The following is a 20,730-nucleotide window of genomic DNA, read 5'->3' on the forward strand; positions in this document are numbered from 1 at the left end:
TTTTCAGTCACCAGCGATAGTACAAGGAAATGCAGCTCAAATAATTCAGGTCGTCTTAATCATTCTAATGAGTAGTGAAACAACAAAACTAGAACACATGAAGACTTATCTGATTTGAAATATAATGAAAATTAAAAATTTAAGTAGTTTTTTAAGGTTGATCTGTTAGAAATAGTCTCATTTAAAGATCTTTGCAAATCAGTAGTTTTCAGAATAATTAAGAATGTTAGTAGTAGTGTCATGTATCACTTGGTCACACAGTATTGACTTCTTTTTTTCTTCATATTGATTCTACAGTTACCCAGACTTTTCCCTGTTTATTTCTCTCTGAGTAGTGTGCTACATTTAAGGAAAGTTAAATACATGAATGGCTTCCATATGTAGCACAAGGTAAAAAGCAGTGTGTTCACCCACCTAGTTACTATGGCAAGTGTGGATACTTGGTTCTCTACATTGTCAATGATAGAGACAATGAGAAGAGTCTTTTCCAGATACCTTTCCCCCACTGCTTGCTAAATTGACAGTGTTCCCTGGCTCTCTGTCACTCAGCAGTACACTCCCTTTCCCCAGGAGCTCTAGTTTGAAGCCGTGGTGATGAGCCAAGACAGCTTACTGTCTGGGTATATACAGCCTGGTATATTCATGCCCCTTCTGGTCAGTTGTGTCCCATCCCATGTCAGCATCCCTGGTTTGTCAAAGGAGCCTCTTGGGTCATAGAACCCGTAGCTTTTGGTGTGACACTACCCACACAGTCAATCATTTGGCTGATCTGTTTTCCTCCTGTGTGGATCCCAGTCTCCAACATTAAGGACTGAGGAGAAAGCTACATGCACTCCCCCATTCTTTCAACATTTTCCCATGGAACATAAAGTCTTTTCTGATATATTTTAATTTCCTTACCCAGCTTGAAAGACCAGGAGGGGATAGCAGTCATCCAGCTTTATCATACCCCATATCCTCTTCTTGGTGTCCTGAATGGGGGCCCCTACCAGGCAGCAAAGCTCTCTAGAGGGGTAATCCACCAGCAGATGAGTACCTCAGTGCCTCTCACTAAAGACTCATCAATTGCTAAGACCCTTTGCCTTTCTTTAACAGTACTGGTTGTGACTCAGGTCCTCAGCTGCACCTTCTTAATGTGATCACTCCTTTCTGGTTTTGAGCTGCTATCCATAGTCTCCCACACCAGAGCTTGAAATCTATTAGCTAGTGGGACCTTAGGGACAGGGAGATGAAGGTTCAGTCTCCCTCACCCTGCACGTGCTTTTACCCTCTGTCAGGTGGGAATCCTTCTCTGGCTGAGCCCCAAGACAGAGCCGTCTGCCTGTGCTGCCACACAATACCAGGCATCAATCTCTCTCTCAGACTGCTGAGTTCATCTCAGCCAGGCGACTTCCTCTCAGCTTGGTCAGCTGCTCAAGTTGGGCATGCCTGCACCCATGACGCCCTTCACTTACCTCAGTCCCTTGGGTGACCTACAGATTCCTGAGCCAAAGGTCTGGGCAGCTGTCGTGCTCCTCTGGAGGTCAGTCTGGGTACATGGATCAGCTCAGAAGGGTTGCAGGCCCTCTATCTGTGTCTCTGCCTCAGCCTGTCTGCCATGCTGAGTGGTCGCCATGTTGGTGTTAGGGTGTTCCAGGGAGCATGTGCTGAACTCAGCGCAGGCAAGGAGACGTGCTATTTTCTGAATAACACTGAAAACTGGGTAAGTTCCTTTTTAAGTATGGTTTATTGAATGGCAATGTTACCTGACAGAACATGGGATGAGTACCACGCCCTGCCTCTATGTAACAGACAATGAGATGACCCTGTAAAATAGGAATATCTGCATTGGCTGGTACTGCATTTGCAACAGCTAGTTCTGAATAACACTTCAAAACATTTCTTAAAGAATGCAGACGTTGCTATAAATACGTTGTCTTGGCAAACGGAGCATCCAGTCTACACAGTCCTTACAGCCACTCTGGAGGTTATTGAGTGAATACAAGACAACCACATGAAATGATGTTGTTCAGGCCAAGCAGTCTTTGGATACATGTTTTCTGTAAAGTGCTCAAATGTTTAAATTTTCTTTTTTTTTTTTTTTTTTACTGCATCACTGAGACATAAAAAGGCCTTGCAGTTCTAATTATGTGCAGAACTAGAGCAGTGTGTATGTTACCGATTAATGACTGTAACAAGCGTAAGATAAGAGAGCTACAAAGGCTGGGCATTCTTATTGGAAAGAAAGGCTGGAGCAGGCAGAAAGCCATGAAACCCTTCAAGTGCTGCCAAGAGACAGTAGACTTTATAGTAGATGAAAAGAGGGGGATGGATGCCTAATTCAAGTGAGGAAGTGAAGTAGCATGTTACAAAAGAAACCGAAATAGGAAGTAAGATATTTAATAGCGCTGCAAAATGTGCAGAGTAAAATAGTAACACCAGCTGTATTACTGAAAGAGCATTCATTTGCATATTTTGTAATACATAGAAGAGCAGAAGCGGCATCAAAAGATCATATTGGAAGACTGACAGACACTGTGCATGTATGGACATTAGTGGTGTAGATCCTTGTTTACCTGGAGTGGGGGGAAAAAGAAACCACTTTGTTAGAAACTGCAGTTGAGGGTGTGGTGGGGATCTGAGGGCTCTATTCACAGTGGAAGACAAAGCTGAACTATACTCAGTTTGCTCCTAAAGTAATGCCTCCTGTTTATTTCCATGGAAAATATAGCAGCTACGACAAGCACAACAACACTGTTTGATAGAGCAGATTCTTAGCTGCAAAACACTGTTTTTTCAGCATAGTCAACACCGGTATCTGTTTCATACAGATGAGCCAATGGAGACACTATATTTTGGTGTGACAACTGTGCACGACTGCCTGGAATGTGGCTTTTCTTTCATGTCACTGTCACTGTTGCTGAAATGCATGACCCACTGTCTTGCTGTGCTCACATCCACTGTTTTATCTCCATCAACATTCAGCAGGCATTAATGAATGTCAGTGGGTGCCATTTTTTCTGCATGGAGGAATTTAATAGCACACCTTTGCTTCATCCACACTTCCATGTCGGATGCCATTCAGTCTGGCTGCCCCTCTGCTGCCATCTGTCACATGGTCACAGCAGATTGGTCAGAAGGTTCAACCTCTGCAGCCATTCCACCACCAGCACCTCCCCCTCTGTTGTCATGGGCCAACATAATCAATCAGGCATTACTTTTGGAGCAGCACCAGAAGATTTATTTGAAACACAGTGGATGAACCTGTAGGAATGTAAAAAAGATCTGGTTTCATTTCCTTTGAGTTTCAAGGATTTATTTCCTTGTGTAAGCCTATTACCCTTGAGCAATTTTTGATTCACAAGCAGGCTACCTAGTAATTGGATGGCAGGGAATTAGCATTACTGTTCTGTGATTGCTTTATAGAACACTGTGGTAGTGTAAAGGAGGAAGAGAAATCGTTCATCAAAAATATGCTATATCCTGATCACTAGTCTTATAATGCTGCTTTACTCACTACAGTTATTTTTGCACATTGCACAGCACCTCTTGAGTTAATTGTGAGTATCTATTGATGAAAAGTATAGTAGAATTATCTGGGGGCAAAAGAGGCAGTGAAATTGGGTGTGGCTTTTTTGTTTCGTTATAAGAACATTAGAATTGCTCTGGATTTACACTTCTGTGAGATGAATTAAGGTTTAGACCACCAGCTTTGAGGAATACGGCTTCTGTAGTTCATCTGTGGAGTTGCTCCCTGGGACTGAATTTGGCTGGGGACTGATTCATAGCGTAACAGAGCCTGCTTTAAGAGTACCAGCTGAAAATAGTTTCTCTTGTGTAACCCAAGGGTCTTATCTCAAGAATCCTTATGGAAAACTTAGAATGAGGAATAAAAGAAGTGCAATCTGAGTTTATAGCATCTTTTTTAAAAGTAAAAGTGCATTAGAGCACTTAGTCACTCTGTTTTAACACTCTGTGCCTTTTGTAGGTGGCCTTTCTTGGAAGGTTAATGAACAGGCATATCTGTCACCAATGTCTTTTTAGATAAGTTGCTTGTAAAGCATATTACTTTCTTCTGCCTTGTTTATTATGTCAATACAACAAATGGATAACATTTACGTCATTATGGTATTCAATGTAAGTTACAGTAGCAGGGCTAACTTATGGAAGGTTTGTGGTTAAATACGTTAATGTTGCGTTGAAAGTTTTGTTACCTCAGGGACTTGGGGATCTGTGTTCTTTTATATGAAGTTAATATGAGTAGGCTGAAACTTCTACTTTGAGTAAAAGTTCAGAGCAGAAATTTTTGCCTGTAGTTCTCTGAAATCTTCTGTGAAAATTGTAGATTACTTTCCACAGGTATAGTTTATTAATACTAGGACTTGCTTTACTTGGTTACCTTTTTCAAACCTTCTGAAAAAGGTTATAGGATCCAGAAGGCTCACAGCCAGAACATTAATTTATTGTCCATTGAAAGAAATTCAGGTAGTGAGAAACAAACTCAAACATAAACCTGCACCTTTCTTCCCCTTTTCTCAGGCTCAGCTTCACTCCAGACTCCCCAGACCACATCACCTCATCCTGCAAGTCACACACAGGGGATGACTGGAGAAGGTGACAGTCAGGTCATTTTCACCATGGTTTCTCTCTGCCTCTGCTTCCTTCTGTATGTCACCTGCCCTCTCCTCCAGCGTGGGCCCTTCTGAGTGCTGCAGGGGATATCTGTTCTTCCTCCTTTCTTTGACATTGGTGTTCCCCCTTAAGCCTGTTTTCCCAGAGGTTCCAGCAGCTTTGGTAGTGAACTCAGCCGAGCTCTGTGGTGGGTCTGTTGAGGCCAGCTGGACCTGTCTGCTTCTTCTTACAGAGGCCACCCCTGCTGCCAGCACCTGGATGGGTAAACCCTAGTACAGCCAGTAGTATTTAGGACATGGTTTCTTCTCCTATCAGGAAGCTTTGTCTCTACTATTATTGTCACATACTCTATATCCCTTTCAAAAGTTTGGAGTAATTTAAGAGGTGTGTAAGGTAAGGAAGTACTCCTAGCACTCCTTAAGTTGTTGCCTCTCCAAAAATGTTAAGCTTTGAACAAATAACAAATTAAGAACTTATTTCATTAAAAGTTAAGCATGATGAGCCTGGTTCATGATGGGACTCTCCTGGGCTGCAGGGAACTTCTCTGTTCCTGCCCTTCTCCTGCACTGACCTTGGTGTGTGCAGGACTGTTTCTCTCACATTTCTTACTCCTTTCTCCCAGCTGCTGTAGCACTGTAGTTTTTTCCCATTCTTCAGTCTGCTCTCAGAGGCACACCCAGCATCACTTACAGTTCAGCTCTTGACAGCAGTAGGTCCCTCTGATCTGATGTAGGGTGGCTGCTGGGCTTTGCTTTGCAGAGGCCACCCCAGCAGTCCTGCTACCAAACCTTGCTGTGTATACATAAATAATAAAATCAATACATATAAACCCTGCTTATTTTAGTGGAGCGTTTTATCTAGCTTCCTGGTAGAGGAATTGGCTGAGTTGAGACAGTTATGTGCAAGCTGGAGGTCTTAATGAACATATAGGGGAAAAAAGGAAAAGAGTCTAGAAAGTACTCACAGTTAGTTTCCCTATGAAGAACAGAGCAAGACAAAACAGAATATGCTGTCATTTATTTGTTAATGTAAACTAATCTGACTCGTGAGAGTGTTTATATCCTACAGTGTACCACTTCACTGGGATTACACAAGTTTGGGGTGTTCATGAATTTATCATATTCCTCATTTCTGAAAAGTGTATGTGGAAAGGCCATGCTGATGAAAACAATTCTAACCTCATCATAATGAGTGTTAGGGGTTTTTTTTGCCTAGAATTTAGAGCAATAGTCTTTGGCAACAAACAGTCCTTTTGATTTTCCTGGATCTAGTTTGGGTTCTTGACAACAGATTTCATGTTTTAGATTTTTTCAATGTTCTCCAGTATGTACTCAGTTATTGTACCTAATGTTAGCTGTAGGTAATAGTTGTCCCTTGCTGATGTACCTTTACAGGTGTGTCATCCTATAAATGGCTAGGTTTTTCAGTAGTGTTTTTGAAATTGAAAACAGTGTTATTTTCTGATGTCACATTCAGAAGATACGTTAATTGATTCAAGAAAGGAGGAGCCTGTTACATATTTCCAGATAGAAATGAAAAAAAGAAGTTAAAAATCCTCAGTAAGATGAAGCCTTGCTTCAACTGATATTTTCCATCGGTAATAAAGTCAAGCGTGTAATCTAGGGTGAGCAACTGCAGAGATTATTTGTTCTGTATGTACCTCATAGTTTGAAGTATCTCATGGAGTTCAGTTCTCTGTGGCAGTTGTATGTCTTTCCAGACTGAACTGGGTTGTCCCCTACATTTTGTGTTTTTAATAAAGATATTTTAGATTTTATGTTTAAAAAAAAAATACTTGCAAATGAATTAGTTGAAAATATATCACTTAGAGGTTCAACAGTTAAGGTGTATATTCATTCTCTCTGTTAAAATCCGTGTTGCAAATGTAATTTTTTTTGGTGTTTCCTGTGCTGTCATCATTGAATCTCCGAGCCATAGAAGCATTCCAGGCTTCTCAAGACCTTGAGACCTAACCTGTTGGTTAAATAATTGCAGAGGTATTTGTTATTTGGAAGATAATGGATCCAAGAAAGCTTGTGGACTTATTGTTTGAATCTAGAAACTGACTGCGGATCTGAGCACAGAGATTCCTTTAAGTACATTAGTTTGGAGGAAGCTCCCCCAAAACAGATTTCCTTATCTGCTTTTAGAAAACCACCGAGGTGGTGTGATATTTATTCCAAACTTTCATCTTTGTTTTTAAATACAGGAATCTTCCTCATACTATTTTATTTTTTTGCCTTTTTTCTCCTAGCACAGTTAGTTATCACGTATGTTTGCATTCCTTTTTAAATGTATTTGAAAATTACATCTGAATGTTCTGCTTTTCTTTGTTTCTCCTTTAGTTCAAGTGGAAGAACAAGTTTGTTTACTTCCTTTGCTTGTTGCTCTTAAGCTGTTCTGTAGTTAGAAGGTTGAGGTTATATGTTTTTCGTATGGTTGGGTTATTTTGATTTTCCTGATGCAGAAGTGCTAAAGAACTGGGTAAGAAGTGTTAAAGCTGGGTACAATTTCGGAGTTTTGAGGGTATCTGCTACTCTTCTAAGAGGTATTAATTCAGTATGCACCAACGATACAGAGATTCCTAATTTTAAATAGAAAACACAGTCCTTCTCCTCTTTAAGGATCTCTACATCAAGGGTGAGAAATAATCAAGCTATAATGAATCACAGGCCCTCATTTTCCTGATGGATGAGCTTTTTATTTTATTTTTTCTTTTCATGAACGTGGAGGTATTGGTTGGTAGGAGGGGCAGTTACTGACTGAAGAATTATGAAAGAGTTGTACATCTATACCCAAACAATCCATTTGAATTCAAACATACTTAATTAAAAACTGTTTATCTGTCCCTTTTACAATAGCTACTGGAATAAATGTTTCCATGTATGTTAGAGATTGAAGGCTCTGACTCAAATATGTAACCTTCTATCCCAAAAATTGTATTTACAGTATAAAGTAGGGCCCTAGTAGATTCCAGTCTACTTAATTACTGTAGGATATAAACTGCACTGGTTTAGGCTCATCTACATGCTGTGCTCAGACATTCCTCCCATAAGAGTGAAAATCTTTTGGAAGAAATAACTGGAAGTGATAACTGCATGAACTCACCCATTGCTGGAGTGTTAATCCTCGAATAGTTCTGTAGGAGAGGGCAAAAATTTGCCTGAGAGCAGCCCTGTAGGGAGGGACTTGGGGATTCTGGTAGGTGAAAAGTTGGATTTGAACTGATCGTGTGTGCTTGCAGCGCAGGAGGCAAATCATGTATCCCTAGGCTGCGTAAACTGAAGTGTAGCCAGCAAGTCAAGGGAGGTGATTCTCCAGGCGGGATCTCACAAGGGAATACTGCATCCAGCTCAGGAATCTCCAGTATAAGAAAGACACTGATGGATTAGATGAGAAAATTTTACTGTAATGGGAGAAAACACTGGAAGTTGTTGACCAAAGAGATTGTAGATGCCCCATTCTTGGAAGTATTCCAAGCTAGGATGGGCTTTTGGGCAATCTTACTTAGTAGCCAGTGTCTCTGCCTCTGGCAAAAGGGAAGGACCGGGTGATCTATAAAGATCCCTTCCAACCCAAACCATGCTGTGAAATTCAGAAGCAGATGGACTTCCATCGTCTCCTGCCCTAATTCATATAAGACATCCATGTGCCAGCTGTGGTAAATCTGTTGCTTCACGTCATTTGAGCATGTGTTGAGAACCTTGTCTAAATTTATTCCTGAACTGGACAACACAATAAGGTCCCTATTTTATTTTATTTTTTTACATTTTTCTTTTGTACTGGGATTTGTCCAGTTTTATCTCAGCTCAGAGATATTTTTAGAAGCTCAGACTGAGTCAGTTTTATTTTCAGATGGTGAAAAAGCGTGTCTCAGAGGACACTGGAATGGTAATCCTCAGGCTCTCTATCTTGCTGTACTAGGAAATGACTTCTGCATATGCTTGAGCGGGTGGGTTGGACCAAATGACCCTCCAGAGGTCCCTTCCAACCTCAGCTGTACAGCGATACTGTATAAATCCCATCTTGTTTTTTTCTGTTCCTGTGTGGCTGAGCTTTCTAGTGGATAGAAGAAATCAGTTCTTGCTTGTTCTTGTTGTCCAACCTAGCAGTTTTACATTCCTTTACCCTACTGCTTTCAGTTCTCCTAATCATACTGAAGTTTTCTGTTTCAGGCTTATGACAGCTTTTTCTTCTAATGTTTTGAATGACAGTAGAGCAAGGATTACATCTGGCATGTGTTCCTAATTGTAATGCATACAGCAACCATCTTCAAAAATTAGCAGGCTTACTTTTTTAATCCCTGTCTCATGGGTTTCAAGTACACAAAAGCTATGTTTGGTTTTAATACTTCAGTACCATTTTTGTCACTTGCTTTAATAAGTATGGGTTTGAGGCTATGTCTAAAAAAAGCCCGTAAGGTTCACTTTCCTGTCTAAAAATATATATATATATTCTTTCCATGCCCTGGAACAGGCTGCCCAGGGAGGTTGTGGATGCCCCGTCCTTGGAGGTGTTCAAGACCAGGTTGGACGGGGCCCTGGGCAACCTGATCTAGTAAAGGTGTATGTTTGGTGGCCCTGCCAGGCAGGGGGGTTGGAACTACATGATCCTTGAGGTCCCTTCCAACCCGGGTCATTCTGTGATTCTGTGATTGATTCATTATTATGTTGTCTATTCATCTATGTTGATGTTTGGTTGAACATTTTTCTTTTCACAGAGCGTAGACAGTTTGCTAATTGAGTAAATTGTAGTATCTCAGGGCTTTGTGTATTGCTCCTTTCCCATGTTACAGCAGCACATCTCATTCATTAATTCACTGCTTCATTCAGTGCCTGAAAAAAGTTTGTGAGCCATAGCTTTGCTTCTAGGAATCTGTACATTTACTCAGCAGCCCCTTTGCATTGTGTACTGCTGTGCCTGGTCTGTTATTTGCAGGTAACTCAACCTTGTGTAGATCCCATTCTTTAACAGAGTTTGGGCTATAGAGGGGCTTCTGGGCAGCATCCTCCTCCTGTTTGCTGGTTATCATCATCAAGTGTTGCATTTACATACACAGTATGTCCATTTGTTAATAGAGCCATCATACACATTGCTCTTGCATGCAGGGTAGTGGTGATGTACATATGCTGTAGCATGGAACACTGTTATTTGCTGATAAGTTATTTGCTCTTGAGACCACTGCTAGGCTTTCAGTTTTGCACTGGGAGACTGAGGAGGGCAGTTGCACAGTCTGCACGGCCCACCTGCAGAATCTGCTGTAAAGCACCACTTCCATGGATTCTGCAGCTTTAAAGAAAGCAATGGGTGGGTGTAAAAACATCAGCTGGTTGCTGTAGGCTGTCACTGTTGTTCCAGCGGTACAGATTTGCTTCTGTCTATATCTCCAGGAAAAAAAAAAAAAAAAGAGAGAGAGAAACATGAGATTTGACATGCTTAAAGCATAAAACTTTTTAACCTTATCCAATGCCAAGGCTTTAATTGATGTTAATTGGTAAGTCTGTGTGGTCTGAGCTCCTCAGTGGGTGGATGTGTTTTCTTCTTGTGGCTTTCCTGGAAGGAATCCCCAGGAATCTATAGTGGCTTAGCACAAACCGTGGCTGCTGCTCCTGGAGCCTGAGCCTCAGACACAACACCACAACCTCGGCTGCAATTTGGTGCTTTCACCTAGATGATGGAAACAAGTGACTCAGTTCTTACACTAGTACGGTAAGACTTGCAATAATGTGGACCGTAAATAAAAACAGTATAACCAAATATCATGATAAATGAATGAATACTGACAAGGATCAAAGTGAGTAACTGTACAAACCCACATAACTTAAAAGATGCTTGCCGGCTTGCAGCCTTCCATCAGCAGCAGCATGTTTGCTTTCCTGGCAGAGTCAAAAACGAGGGAGTGATTCAGTGTGGATGGTTTGTAAGATTTCCCTGGAACTAAATGGTTGTTTGGTGCTTTGGTCACTTGGAAGCTACAGTGTTTTCCATGATCGGTTTGGGGTTTTTGCACATAAAGGGCAAAAGGAAGGTGAGAAAAAGAAGCATAAGGGAGCTTTCTTTGTACGTGTTTTTGTATTAAGCAATAAAGTGGTGTTTCAGGTCAGCAAAACTATCTTAAATATTTGCAATTGAAATGAATATACCTTTATTTTTAACTCACTTAAGTTGACTAATCAGATGTTAGCTCTAAAGGAATTATTAAGTGATTGTTCTATTTAAATAATAACTTCATACCATGCCGCTGGTTTATTTAGTCTGGTGCTTTGTAATTTCGTTTTGTAGGGCAACCCAATTTTGTTATAATCCAGAATAGTTTGGCAACCGTTAAAGCAAAGATATTTTGGTGCAAGCATTCAGACAAACGTATGTGAGTATAATGTGAATTTCTCTCTGAGTGTGACACTTAGATATGTTTAAAACATTTTTTAAAAATAAAAATATGAAGAATCTTAAGGACTTCGACCACTTGTAATTTTAGTCAGGGGAGAAAAAGCCCTGTTTCAATCAGTGTTAAATACAGATGTGGAGAGGCACATTTGTTTGTAACTTGATACAGAACATTAATTGTCTGCTATCACTGCACAGATCAGTGCTCTCTCCATTCACATGCTACTAATAAATGACTCCTCTCACAATGGGATTAGAGGTTTTCTTGCCATATAAAGCTGTTGATTCTGCCCTTCAGTTTGCCATTTAAAGACTTCTAGTTCATGTTGTTTAGTTTCTTTAGCATGGGCAGAATTTGTTATAGGTGGTGACCTCAAGATTACGAGTGTGTATTAAGGTGCTATTTAAACATTACTGAAGAGACTTGATGGGTTCAACTTCTAGAAGGTTTAAAAGAAAAATCACCTTGGAGGACATCCCATGTGTTAGCATCCTCTAAGAGATTTCTTTCACTCTGGGACGTTACGTGAGGGACTAGTAAATATTTGAAGAAAGAACAATGGATCTGAACCCCAGTTTAAAAACAAAAATCTGTGCTGGTTAATGATATGTGAAGGCACATGTTTCAAAGGTGTAAAAATGTGCAGGTGTCCTGACTCTGTCTGCTCTGCCTGCTCTTTAATGGACCTACAGCTGTCGTTACTGGGTGGCCAGCGGAGCACTAATGTGGGGGTGAGCGTAGAAGTCCATTTGCCAAGAAGTAATCTCAGCTTGAAAGAATAAACTTTTGGAAATCTGGTTCATTAGAGTTGTGGGCCACTGAGGCTGTGCAGCCTCTTCTTAGTGTTTATCTCATGGTTGATTAAAGCATTGCCTTTGGGCACTGCTGTGCTGTCTCCATGCAAAGTGCCTACCTAGATAAAATACAGACTTATATACTTTGTACAGTGGGGTGGGAGCTGCTGAATGTGTGCTTACACACGTTAGTTTTCTGTGAACCTTTTTCATTGACCAGTGATAAGTCTTGAAGACTTATGACGGGTGTTAAACCATCCAACACTAAATCACTATGCAAAGTTATTTTCAGAGTGGCGTTGTCTCATCATAAAGAAAATTGTTAGGATCATGTTTAGATTACAACAGAATTTGTCATTATGTCATCTAATCTTGTCCTCTATTGCTTTAATCAATAATCAATAAATCAATAAATCAAATGTGAGAATCGGTACCTTTTGTATTAATTGGATCTCTTATTTCATCAGTTTATCCTGTCTGCAGAACTTGAAAATAGCCTGAAAATGTTCAAATTCTGTGACTAATTAAATAAATATGTCATTAGAAAATAAATTTTTGCCTTCTCTTTTTAGGTCAGAAGACGTGTCTCCACTTGCATGGTGTCTTTCCTTACCTCTATGTACCATATGATGGCTTTGGTCAGAATCCAGAGCACTATCTCCGCCAAGTGGCATTCAGCATTGACAGAGCACTTAATGTTGCTTTAGGCAATCCGTCTTCTACTATTCAACATGTTTTCAAAGTGTCATTAGTATCTGGAATGTAAGTATGACCTGTTAAGATTCTTTTTTAACTTGTTTTGAAGTGCTTTCTGCAGTTCTATTTAGAAATACTTGGACTTATAGGACTATGGGCTCTTCCTTTCTATTTATTCCTTTTTTTTTTTTTTCCCCTTTTCTTCTCTGTCTGCCTTCATACAGGCCTGCACAACTATTAAATACTCTTTTCACTTGCTTTGATCTAACGATCAACAGTTATACTTGACTCAAACATTTTGTAACTAAATTGGATCCTACTGCTATTGTTTTCCAGCTCTGTTCTTTTGAGTATTTTTCTGCCTCTGCTACCATATCAGTATGTTCCCAACATCATTTTCTACCTGTCTGGGTAATTCTAAGTACCCTGTTACCAGGCATATCTTGCAGGAGTCTACCTGTAGGTCTTCTTTGTTTTTATGTATCAGTAGTCTAAGATGGCACCTCTAGAAGGTCCATCATGGGACTGTCAGGTCATGTTTTACATTGATCCTTCTGGCAGCTCAGGGCATGAACCAGGTCTTCAACATTACTCACTTATCTGTCAAGCTGAATGTTCTGTTTTTATTTGGTGTAGCTTTATATGTATTATTACTGAATGTTAACATTTTAAGGATTCTCTTGATCAATTTTTATGTGACTGGCATAAGCAAGGATTGTAAAATGTGTCAAATCATGGTGAATAATAGGAAGCTGTCCTGAAGGAACAGGGTTTGTATATACATTAAATCTTTCACCTGTGAAACAATGTAAATGCTAATTTTCAGTACAATGCAGCGCTACCTCTTCCTTTTTTTTTTTCTTTTTTTTTATGGTCTTTTGAAATATGTCCTTTCTAAATGTTAGGTTTGGGAAGAAAATCTTTCTGTTCCCAGCCAATTGTAGTGCTGTCTTCTAAGTACTGCTGGCAAAGTGACAACAGTATGTATTTTTTAATATTAATCAGGACTTGTTTATGCAATAGCAGGAATTCTAGCCTGCCATGTTTTTTCTTCATTTCTCCTTTTTTTTCTGAAAGCTGTATGAATACTGGCATAGCTGTTCATCTTAACAATGTAGCCTGGATGGATTAACCTGCTGAAGGCAGTCTTTCCTCCTTGAATCAGTGAGAACACAACAAACCGAGTAGCAGCCTGCCCTTTTTTCACCTGTTTTGCCTTAGAGTTTCAAAGCAGTCTTTACTGAAAATCACATGCTCTTCACTTCAGAGAAGCATTGGAAAGACTGTTGGATGTATTTTATTTCCTTGCATAAGAGGCTAAGGGAATGCCCCTAAGAGAAATTGTAATACACCTTTATCTTTTACCTGGTTAGATAGACATTCTTGTGTAGTGACAGAAATGTTTGGGTTTTTTTCTGTTCTAACTGAAATTAGGTTTTGGTTGTAGATGTTAAAGTATCTCTGTGTTGAGAAGCCTGTTTTTCTTTAAATCTTGGAGATATCCTACCCATTTTTCTCTATATCAGTAGGAAAGCTGTTCTCTAAGCCCTTACAGGTATAATAGGATATTTGTTATGTTAGCTTCCAAGCTTAGCAAAGGCCCTTGAATAAGCAGGTGAAATATAATTTCCTTCTGTTTTGTGAAGTTAAAGTAGGATTTCATATCTTACTTTGTAAATGTTGTAAATATTACTTTATGGGCTTTGATGTCAATGTGAGTATGGATCCATTGCCTTGCAAGTGCTAACTTCAAACAAGTTGTTCTTAATTTACTTACCAACAGTGCATTGAGCCATTATACCTCATTGTATGTATATAAAATATCATTAAGTTTATTACTATTTATATGAGAGATTGCTTAATCATACAAGATCTCATTTCCTCTTTTTCAGCATAACAGTTTCAGTTTTGTTGCTTCAGTGCACCTCAGTTTTAATACCATAAACATCTTTGAAACAGTTCACTCTCAATGTGTGTATTTCACAGAATTATAGAATCACCAAAGTTGGAAAAGACCTCCAAGATCATCTAGTCCAACAGTCCGCCTACCGCCAATATGTCCCTACTAAACCATGTTCCTTAGTACCAGATCTAAGTGTTTCCTATCACGTATAGTGTATGATCACATAAAGATCATCTGCATTGTTGAGTCTGCATTTAATTTAGGACTGAAAACCTTCTTATTACTTTTTTTTTAAACATGGAAACTCAACTTTTTAATAATATTTTGTATAAGTAACAATTGAATATGTGCATATTGGGAGTTCTGTTGACTTCGGTCATTATTGCTGTGAACTGTAGACTTCTTGCATTCACCCAATGTATTGAATTATGGCCTGTTTCCTTAACATGCTGTATTACAAGCATGTTAGATTAGATTAGCGTTCTTGATGCTGAAAAGTCAGTAATTCAGTCAAGTAATACCAAAATTAATATTGCCTGCACAGCCTCAGCTTAGCCTTGACATATTCATTATGACATGTATTCTTTAATTGCATTCTCAAATCCTATTTTCTTCAGGATTCATGCCTCATTTAGTGCACGAGATGACTAGTAATCACTGAAAAGGGGCAGCTATTCATTCTTTTAAGCTGCTCTCATTGTTCAGTTATTTATATTACACAGCTGATATTTACTCATTTACACCTGATCTGTGAAATTAATGTCCTCAGTGAATTTGTTACAGCGTTTCTCAGAAGAGCTGAACACTGTTTTTGAAGCAGTCCAGTGCTAATAAATTTAATGAAAGTACTATTATGATGGTGTGGCATCAGTGTGTTTACATATGAGGAAGGTGAGAAACAGTGCTAAGCCAGAAGTGTTTAAGTGAACCTTTTAGGTTTTAGGTAATTTGACATGCATAGAGCCTATTGTTTTTATCTTTAACATTGTGTAGTAATGTGGTAATCCCCTTTTCTTCATCTGTAGTTTTGAGTTCTTGTCACTTCACCAAATAATGTGGAAAATAATTGAAATTAGTCAATCAGAAAATGGATATCAGCATTAACAGTCATCTTGTGATCTTACCATTTCTAGCAGACCTGTGACCAATGACAGGAGCTTCTTGTTGAACCCACCTATGTAAATTAGACTGAAATCTAACGCAAAGTGTGCAGTATAGCCCTATCTTACCCCAGACATCTGCATTCTTTTTTTCTATTTTTACTTTGCCTTCCTCTCCACCTTCAAATGTGTATGTGTTCCACATCTGACCCCACTGAGGGTATGAGAGGGTATGTGTACCATGTTTCTGTTCAGTAATGTATTGTGTTTTTAATTGTGTATAATAATAATGGTTGAGATTCTGTAGAATCTGTTTGTAAAGAATTGTCATGTGCACCAGAAGCACTTCAGGTTTTGAAATGGAATGAAAACATATTATTAAGAAATACATTTTGGAGAATAATGATTTTTGGCATGATTCTTGGAATTTTCATTTTCCTGGATATGTGTGCTGTTCATCTGTGTTTTTTTCTTCTGGCTTTTCATATGCTTCATGGTAAATTGCAGTTGAATAAAGGCCACCACTTAACTGGTTATTTTACTTCTTTCTCTCCAGGCCTTTTTATGGTTACCATGAGAAGGAGAGACAGTTCATGAAGATCTATCTTTATAATCCTGCAATGGTAAAAAGGTAAGGATACAGTGACAGAAAGTTTTAGCTGATTTCCTGGTATCTAGAATGGAAAAAGTAATTTTTGGAGCAAGATTTGTGTGCATTGTAACAGTAGAAGTAATAGAAGTAGTCTCCAATCTTTTCAAAACAGTAGGAAAATTACTAGTTTTAAGTATGCCAGTAACAATATTTTTAAAGGAGTCACATGTTTACAAAATAGGATCAAATTATACATGCCTTCAGTTATCTTGTATTAACTGTGATTTTTATGTACTTGAACACATTCACATTGTTTTATTTTTCATATAGAAAACAATTAACAAATAGAAAACATTAACAAAAACAATGTAGTTCTGTTTTATATGTAGTACTCTTTCATGCTTTCTCTCGTGAGCCCCCACCTGGAGTGCTGTGTCCAGTTCTGGGCACCCCAGCACAAGAAGGATATGGAGTTGTTAGATCAGGTCCAGAGGATGGCCATGAAGATGATCAGAGGGCTGGAGCACCTCCCCTGCGAGGACAGGCTGAGAAAGTCATGGCTCTTAAGCTGTGAATGCCCCCTCATAACTTTTTTAATGATGGCCTGTACAGTCCTGCATAATGGACTTTACTGTTTTAATCTTATTTCTTGCATTCAGAATTACTTAGTGTTGTTCTTTGATTTAGAAATATCAGACTATTTTGAGATAAATTTATTGCACTGATTTGTAATTATGGAAATACCTGCAATTGCTTTTTAATGTGCAGGTGTTTAAAACAGCAGACTTACTGTGCTTCACAGAAACTATTTAAGTGCTGCTTCTTTGTGTACAGTATGAATCTTTAAAACAATGCAGAACTTCTTCATAAATATGCCTGGGAAAACTGGAGGGAGATTTGAAATTATTACCGGTTTGCAGGCATACATATGCCATGGTGGTTCTGTAAAAGAGTTTCCATGGACTATATCAGCTTAGGATGTGCTGCAAAGATAGGACATAGTATGATTTTTTTCTTTGGGTGGTTGGTTTTGGGTTTTTTTTTTGTTTTTTTTTTTTTCTGGTCTGGCCTTTTTGTTTGTTTAAGCTGAGATTTACAGGATTAACATTCACTGTTCATTATTAAGAGGCAACATTTTGGGGAATCCGTTGTTGTGAATATAAAGTTTTTAAGTTAAAAATACAACCAAAGCAAATACACACTTCATATTTTGTACTTTCCTTTATAAATGCTTTATATTTTAGTATATTTTATATTTTGATAAAATGAAACAACAGCATTTTAGTACTGGAAACAATTGCAGTATTATGTTCTAATTTATTTTTAATTTTAGAGTATGTGAGCTTCTGCAAGGTGGAGCCATAATGAACAAATCTTACCAGCCTCACGAAGCGCATATTCCCTACCTCCTTCAACTCTTCATAGATTACAACTTATATGGAATGAATTTAATAAACCTGGCTGCTGTCAAATTCAGAAAGGCAAGGAGAAAAAGTAAGGAGTTTTTTCTTATGACTAAATAATTGTTTTGAGGGCTAAAGATTACAATTTTTTTTTTTTTAACATTTGGGTTAAATGGGTATCACACCTTGTTTCCTTTTAGTTTGTCTTCCATGTCAAAATTAAATCTATACGTAGCTTTTCATCGATTTTCCTTTTTGTGACTGTGTATTGGTGTTGTGGAAAAGCCTATCCTGTGAAAATGAGATACTCTTTATAAAAAACCATGTTTTGTCAGCATTGTGCTTTTGACCATTTTTCACAAGGTATTCACATGGCTTTCCAGTTAGGCATTAGAAAATAAAATTATTCTTTTATGATATGGTATTTACTTGAATTTATGTGAGAGATAGCATAGTAATCGTGTTGCTTTAATTGTACTGATATTTGTACTTTATCCCTACACCAATTTCATTCATTTTTGCTGTAGTAATGCATTTACAGTCTAGCTAGAATCCTGTAATGCTCCACTGTTTTTAACTGAATGCTTCTGTTTGTACTAAGGTCATTTACTCAGTGCTGAAATGTGAAATATCAATGCCCGAGCAAAGGAGATATTTTTAATTTTCATTTTCAAAAATAATTTGACTTTTTGAATATATGCACTAAGGTGAAACTGAAGATTGGTAAGAACATACATAGTGTTACATAAATGCTCTAAAGTATAAAGATGTTATTTCATAATGTCTTAAGGAAACACTCTTTCCATACAAAACAGTAGGCTACACTTGCATCATAACTGTAGAAAATAAAACTCATTCAGAGACAAGCATCTTCAGGACCTTCCGTCCTGAGATTTAGTCAGGTACACCACGTAGTAGTCTTGTGGAAACATGCAATCTAATGGTACTGAATAGTTACTTCCGTTGAAGAGAATGGGTTGGAGCAGAGGCAGGGGCTGAGATCACTGGAGCTCCACTCCTATGAGGAAAGGTTGAGAGGACTGGGCTTGTTTAGCTTGGAGAGAGAACGCTCCGGGGAGACCTCACTGTGGCTTTCCAGTACTTGAAGGCAGCTTACAAGCAAGAAGGGAAATGGCTGTTTATGGGGGTGGATAGTGATATGACAAGGGGGAATGGTTTTAAACTGAGACAGGGGAGGTTTAGGTTAGAGATTAAGAGGAAGTTTTTCACACAGAGGGTGGTGACGCACTGGAACAGGTTGCCCAAGGAGGCTGTGGATGCCCTATCCCTGGAGGCATTCAAGGCCAGGCTGGATGTGGCTCTGGGCAGCCTGGTCTGGTGGTTGGTGATCCTGCACATAGCAGAGGGGTGAAACCATATGATCATTGTGGTCCTTTTCAACCCAGGCCGTTCTATGGTTCTATGATTCCACAACTTTAAAAGTTCTTGCAGTTCAAAAAATGAAGAGGGTAAAAGCAAGAACCCAACAGACTATTTTGACCATATAATAGAAGGAGTACTCCTAGCTAGATTAATACCGTTTTGAGTGGCTCCACATCACACATGCTTCAATCTGTTGTAGGTCCCAGGCAGGAGATTACTATCTATACTAGTCCCAGCACAGCTGCATAAAGACAGAGGGGTACAACATATAGAGGCAGTGCTGTTGAGTGACTAGCCCTTGCACAACAGACCTAGGAAGATCCAAGCCAAGACCTGTCAAGCTGGTGAAGAAAGCACAGCCTCTGCTTATGGCTGGCACACTTACCACATTTATTTTAGTCAGCTGTCGCTTGTAACATATGTTTCTTTTTCATAGATTTCAGTATAAGCTTTTGCCAAAATAAATACAGCATACTTAACTTCCCTTGTAGAAGATGTAAAAATCATATTGGTAAGGAATGTAAAATTCAATAATAAATCTGTTGCTAGATATAAGTAGTCAGCATCAGAATACCCATTTCCATAGCTATGTTTGTCATGGAGGTGGGCAGACAGATTCTAAGACTGAGAAAGATCAGCAGGTAAATTTTTAGTAACGAGAATACCCTGCCCTTGGTAGCTTGCATCCAGAAGACACAGAAGTTATTCTTTAGTTCAAGTCCTTCTCTTAACAGACAGTAAGGAATAGGGCTGCATTTGTGCACCATGTCCAAGTAAAACTTTATTACTTTTATTCCTTTTCAGAAGTTGAATGTTCTATAGTATGACTCTAAAGGATCTTAGTGCATCAGTGTTAAAAATCTTCCTGTCAAGCAAAGGAGATATTAAGTGTTGTTAAATCTCCATCCATTTGATTAACACTACTGAAGGAATAAGCAAACTGATAGGGGAAGCTGAGCTTCACTTTTTAGATGTATTCAAATACTTCTAATATGATAAAACTGCTCTGGTGTTTGAAATGCTTATGATTTTCAAAAGTCAAAGTATGTTCTTGGTGAAATTTCCCTGTTAACTTACAGACTTCCCTAGCTGCCGTTATGCTGTCCTTTTGACACACAGCTATTCAGTCCAATAGACTTAGAGTTTCTAAGGCATTTTTGCCATAGTGTTAACACTATAATTCATGGCTTTTCTGCTAAATGAGCTATCTCCATTCATAGGCTTTTTTCCTTTCTTATGCCACAACCTGTGTATGTGTTTGCTTGTCCTTCTGAAGAGTGAAGGTTCAGAAGGAGACCACAAAGGAGGTGGTAAATCAGACATCTACCTTCCTCATAGGTTTCTATTTAACTGCTACTGTATCTGGCCACGCATATATTGTGTATATTCCAAACACATTAATGGATAAGAAAGACAAAAAGTGTGAAGCAGAATTTGTTATTTACTTTGGCTTCTGTTTTTCACTGGGATCTGTCCTGAGGACCCAGACACTTGAGAATCCTGAGTTTTACCTAAGACTAAGTAAGCATGCTATACTAACTTGCTCAAAGAAAAAGATTAGAATTTAGGTTTAGATGTCTACATATAATTAAGAAAGTCAAGTCGTTTCAATGACTTTTGAAGCCAATATCATGCAGTTGTTATTTATTCTTCAGAAGCATTTTGATGGTATTAAATAATAGCTGCAATTTTTGAAGCGTAAATGAAGTAATTTCTCCTACTATTTTTCTTTCCAGGTGATGCATCAGGTGGCAGTAAGCATCACAGAATCAGTTCTGCAGCAAATTCAAACAGTGCTTCTTTCATCGAATGGGAAGAAGATGAAATACCAAGGTTGGCATGTCTAATTTATTTATTTAC

At 38.7% G+C, this 20,730-nt stretch overlaps 1 protein-coding gene across 6 annotated transcripts in view; it reads left to right on the plus strand.

Moving 5' to 3' along the window:
* Positions 1–20,730, plus strand: part of REV3L (REV3 like, DNA directed polymerase zeta catalytic subunit) — a 102,603-nt gene that overhangs the window by 26,512 nt on the left and 55,361 nt on the right. For all 6 annotated transcript variants that reach the window (XR_014944846.1, XM_015858598.3, XM_015858599.3 and 3 more), the window contains exons 2-5: positions 12,366–12,555; positions 16,049–16,123; positions 17,418–17,578; positions 20,607–20,703. Coding sequence is in view for 5 of the 6 variants with exons in the window: in XM_015858598.3 (XP_015714084.2) it covers positions 12,366–12,555; positions 16,049–16,123; positions 17,418–17,578; positions 20,607–20,703 (523 nt within the window). In the remaining variant the exon portion in view is untranslated. The remainder of the gene's footprint in view (positions 1–12,365; positions 12,556–16,048; positions 16,124–17,417; positions 17,579–20,606; positions 20,704–20,730) is intronic.

Source organism: Coturnix japonica, chromosome 3 (genome assembly GCF_054131305.1).
Source record: "Coturnix japonica strain WE chromosome 3, WE-NBRP24, whole genome shotgun sequence".
Taxonomy (NCBI): Eukaryota; Metazoa; Chordata; class Aves; order Galliformes; family Phasianidae; genus Coturnix; species Coturnix japonica.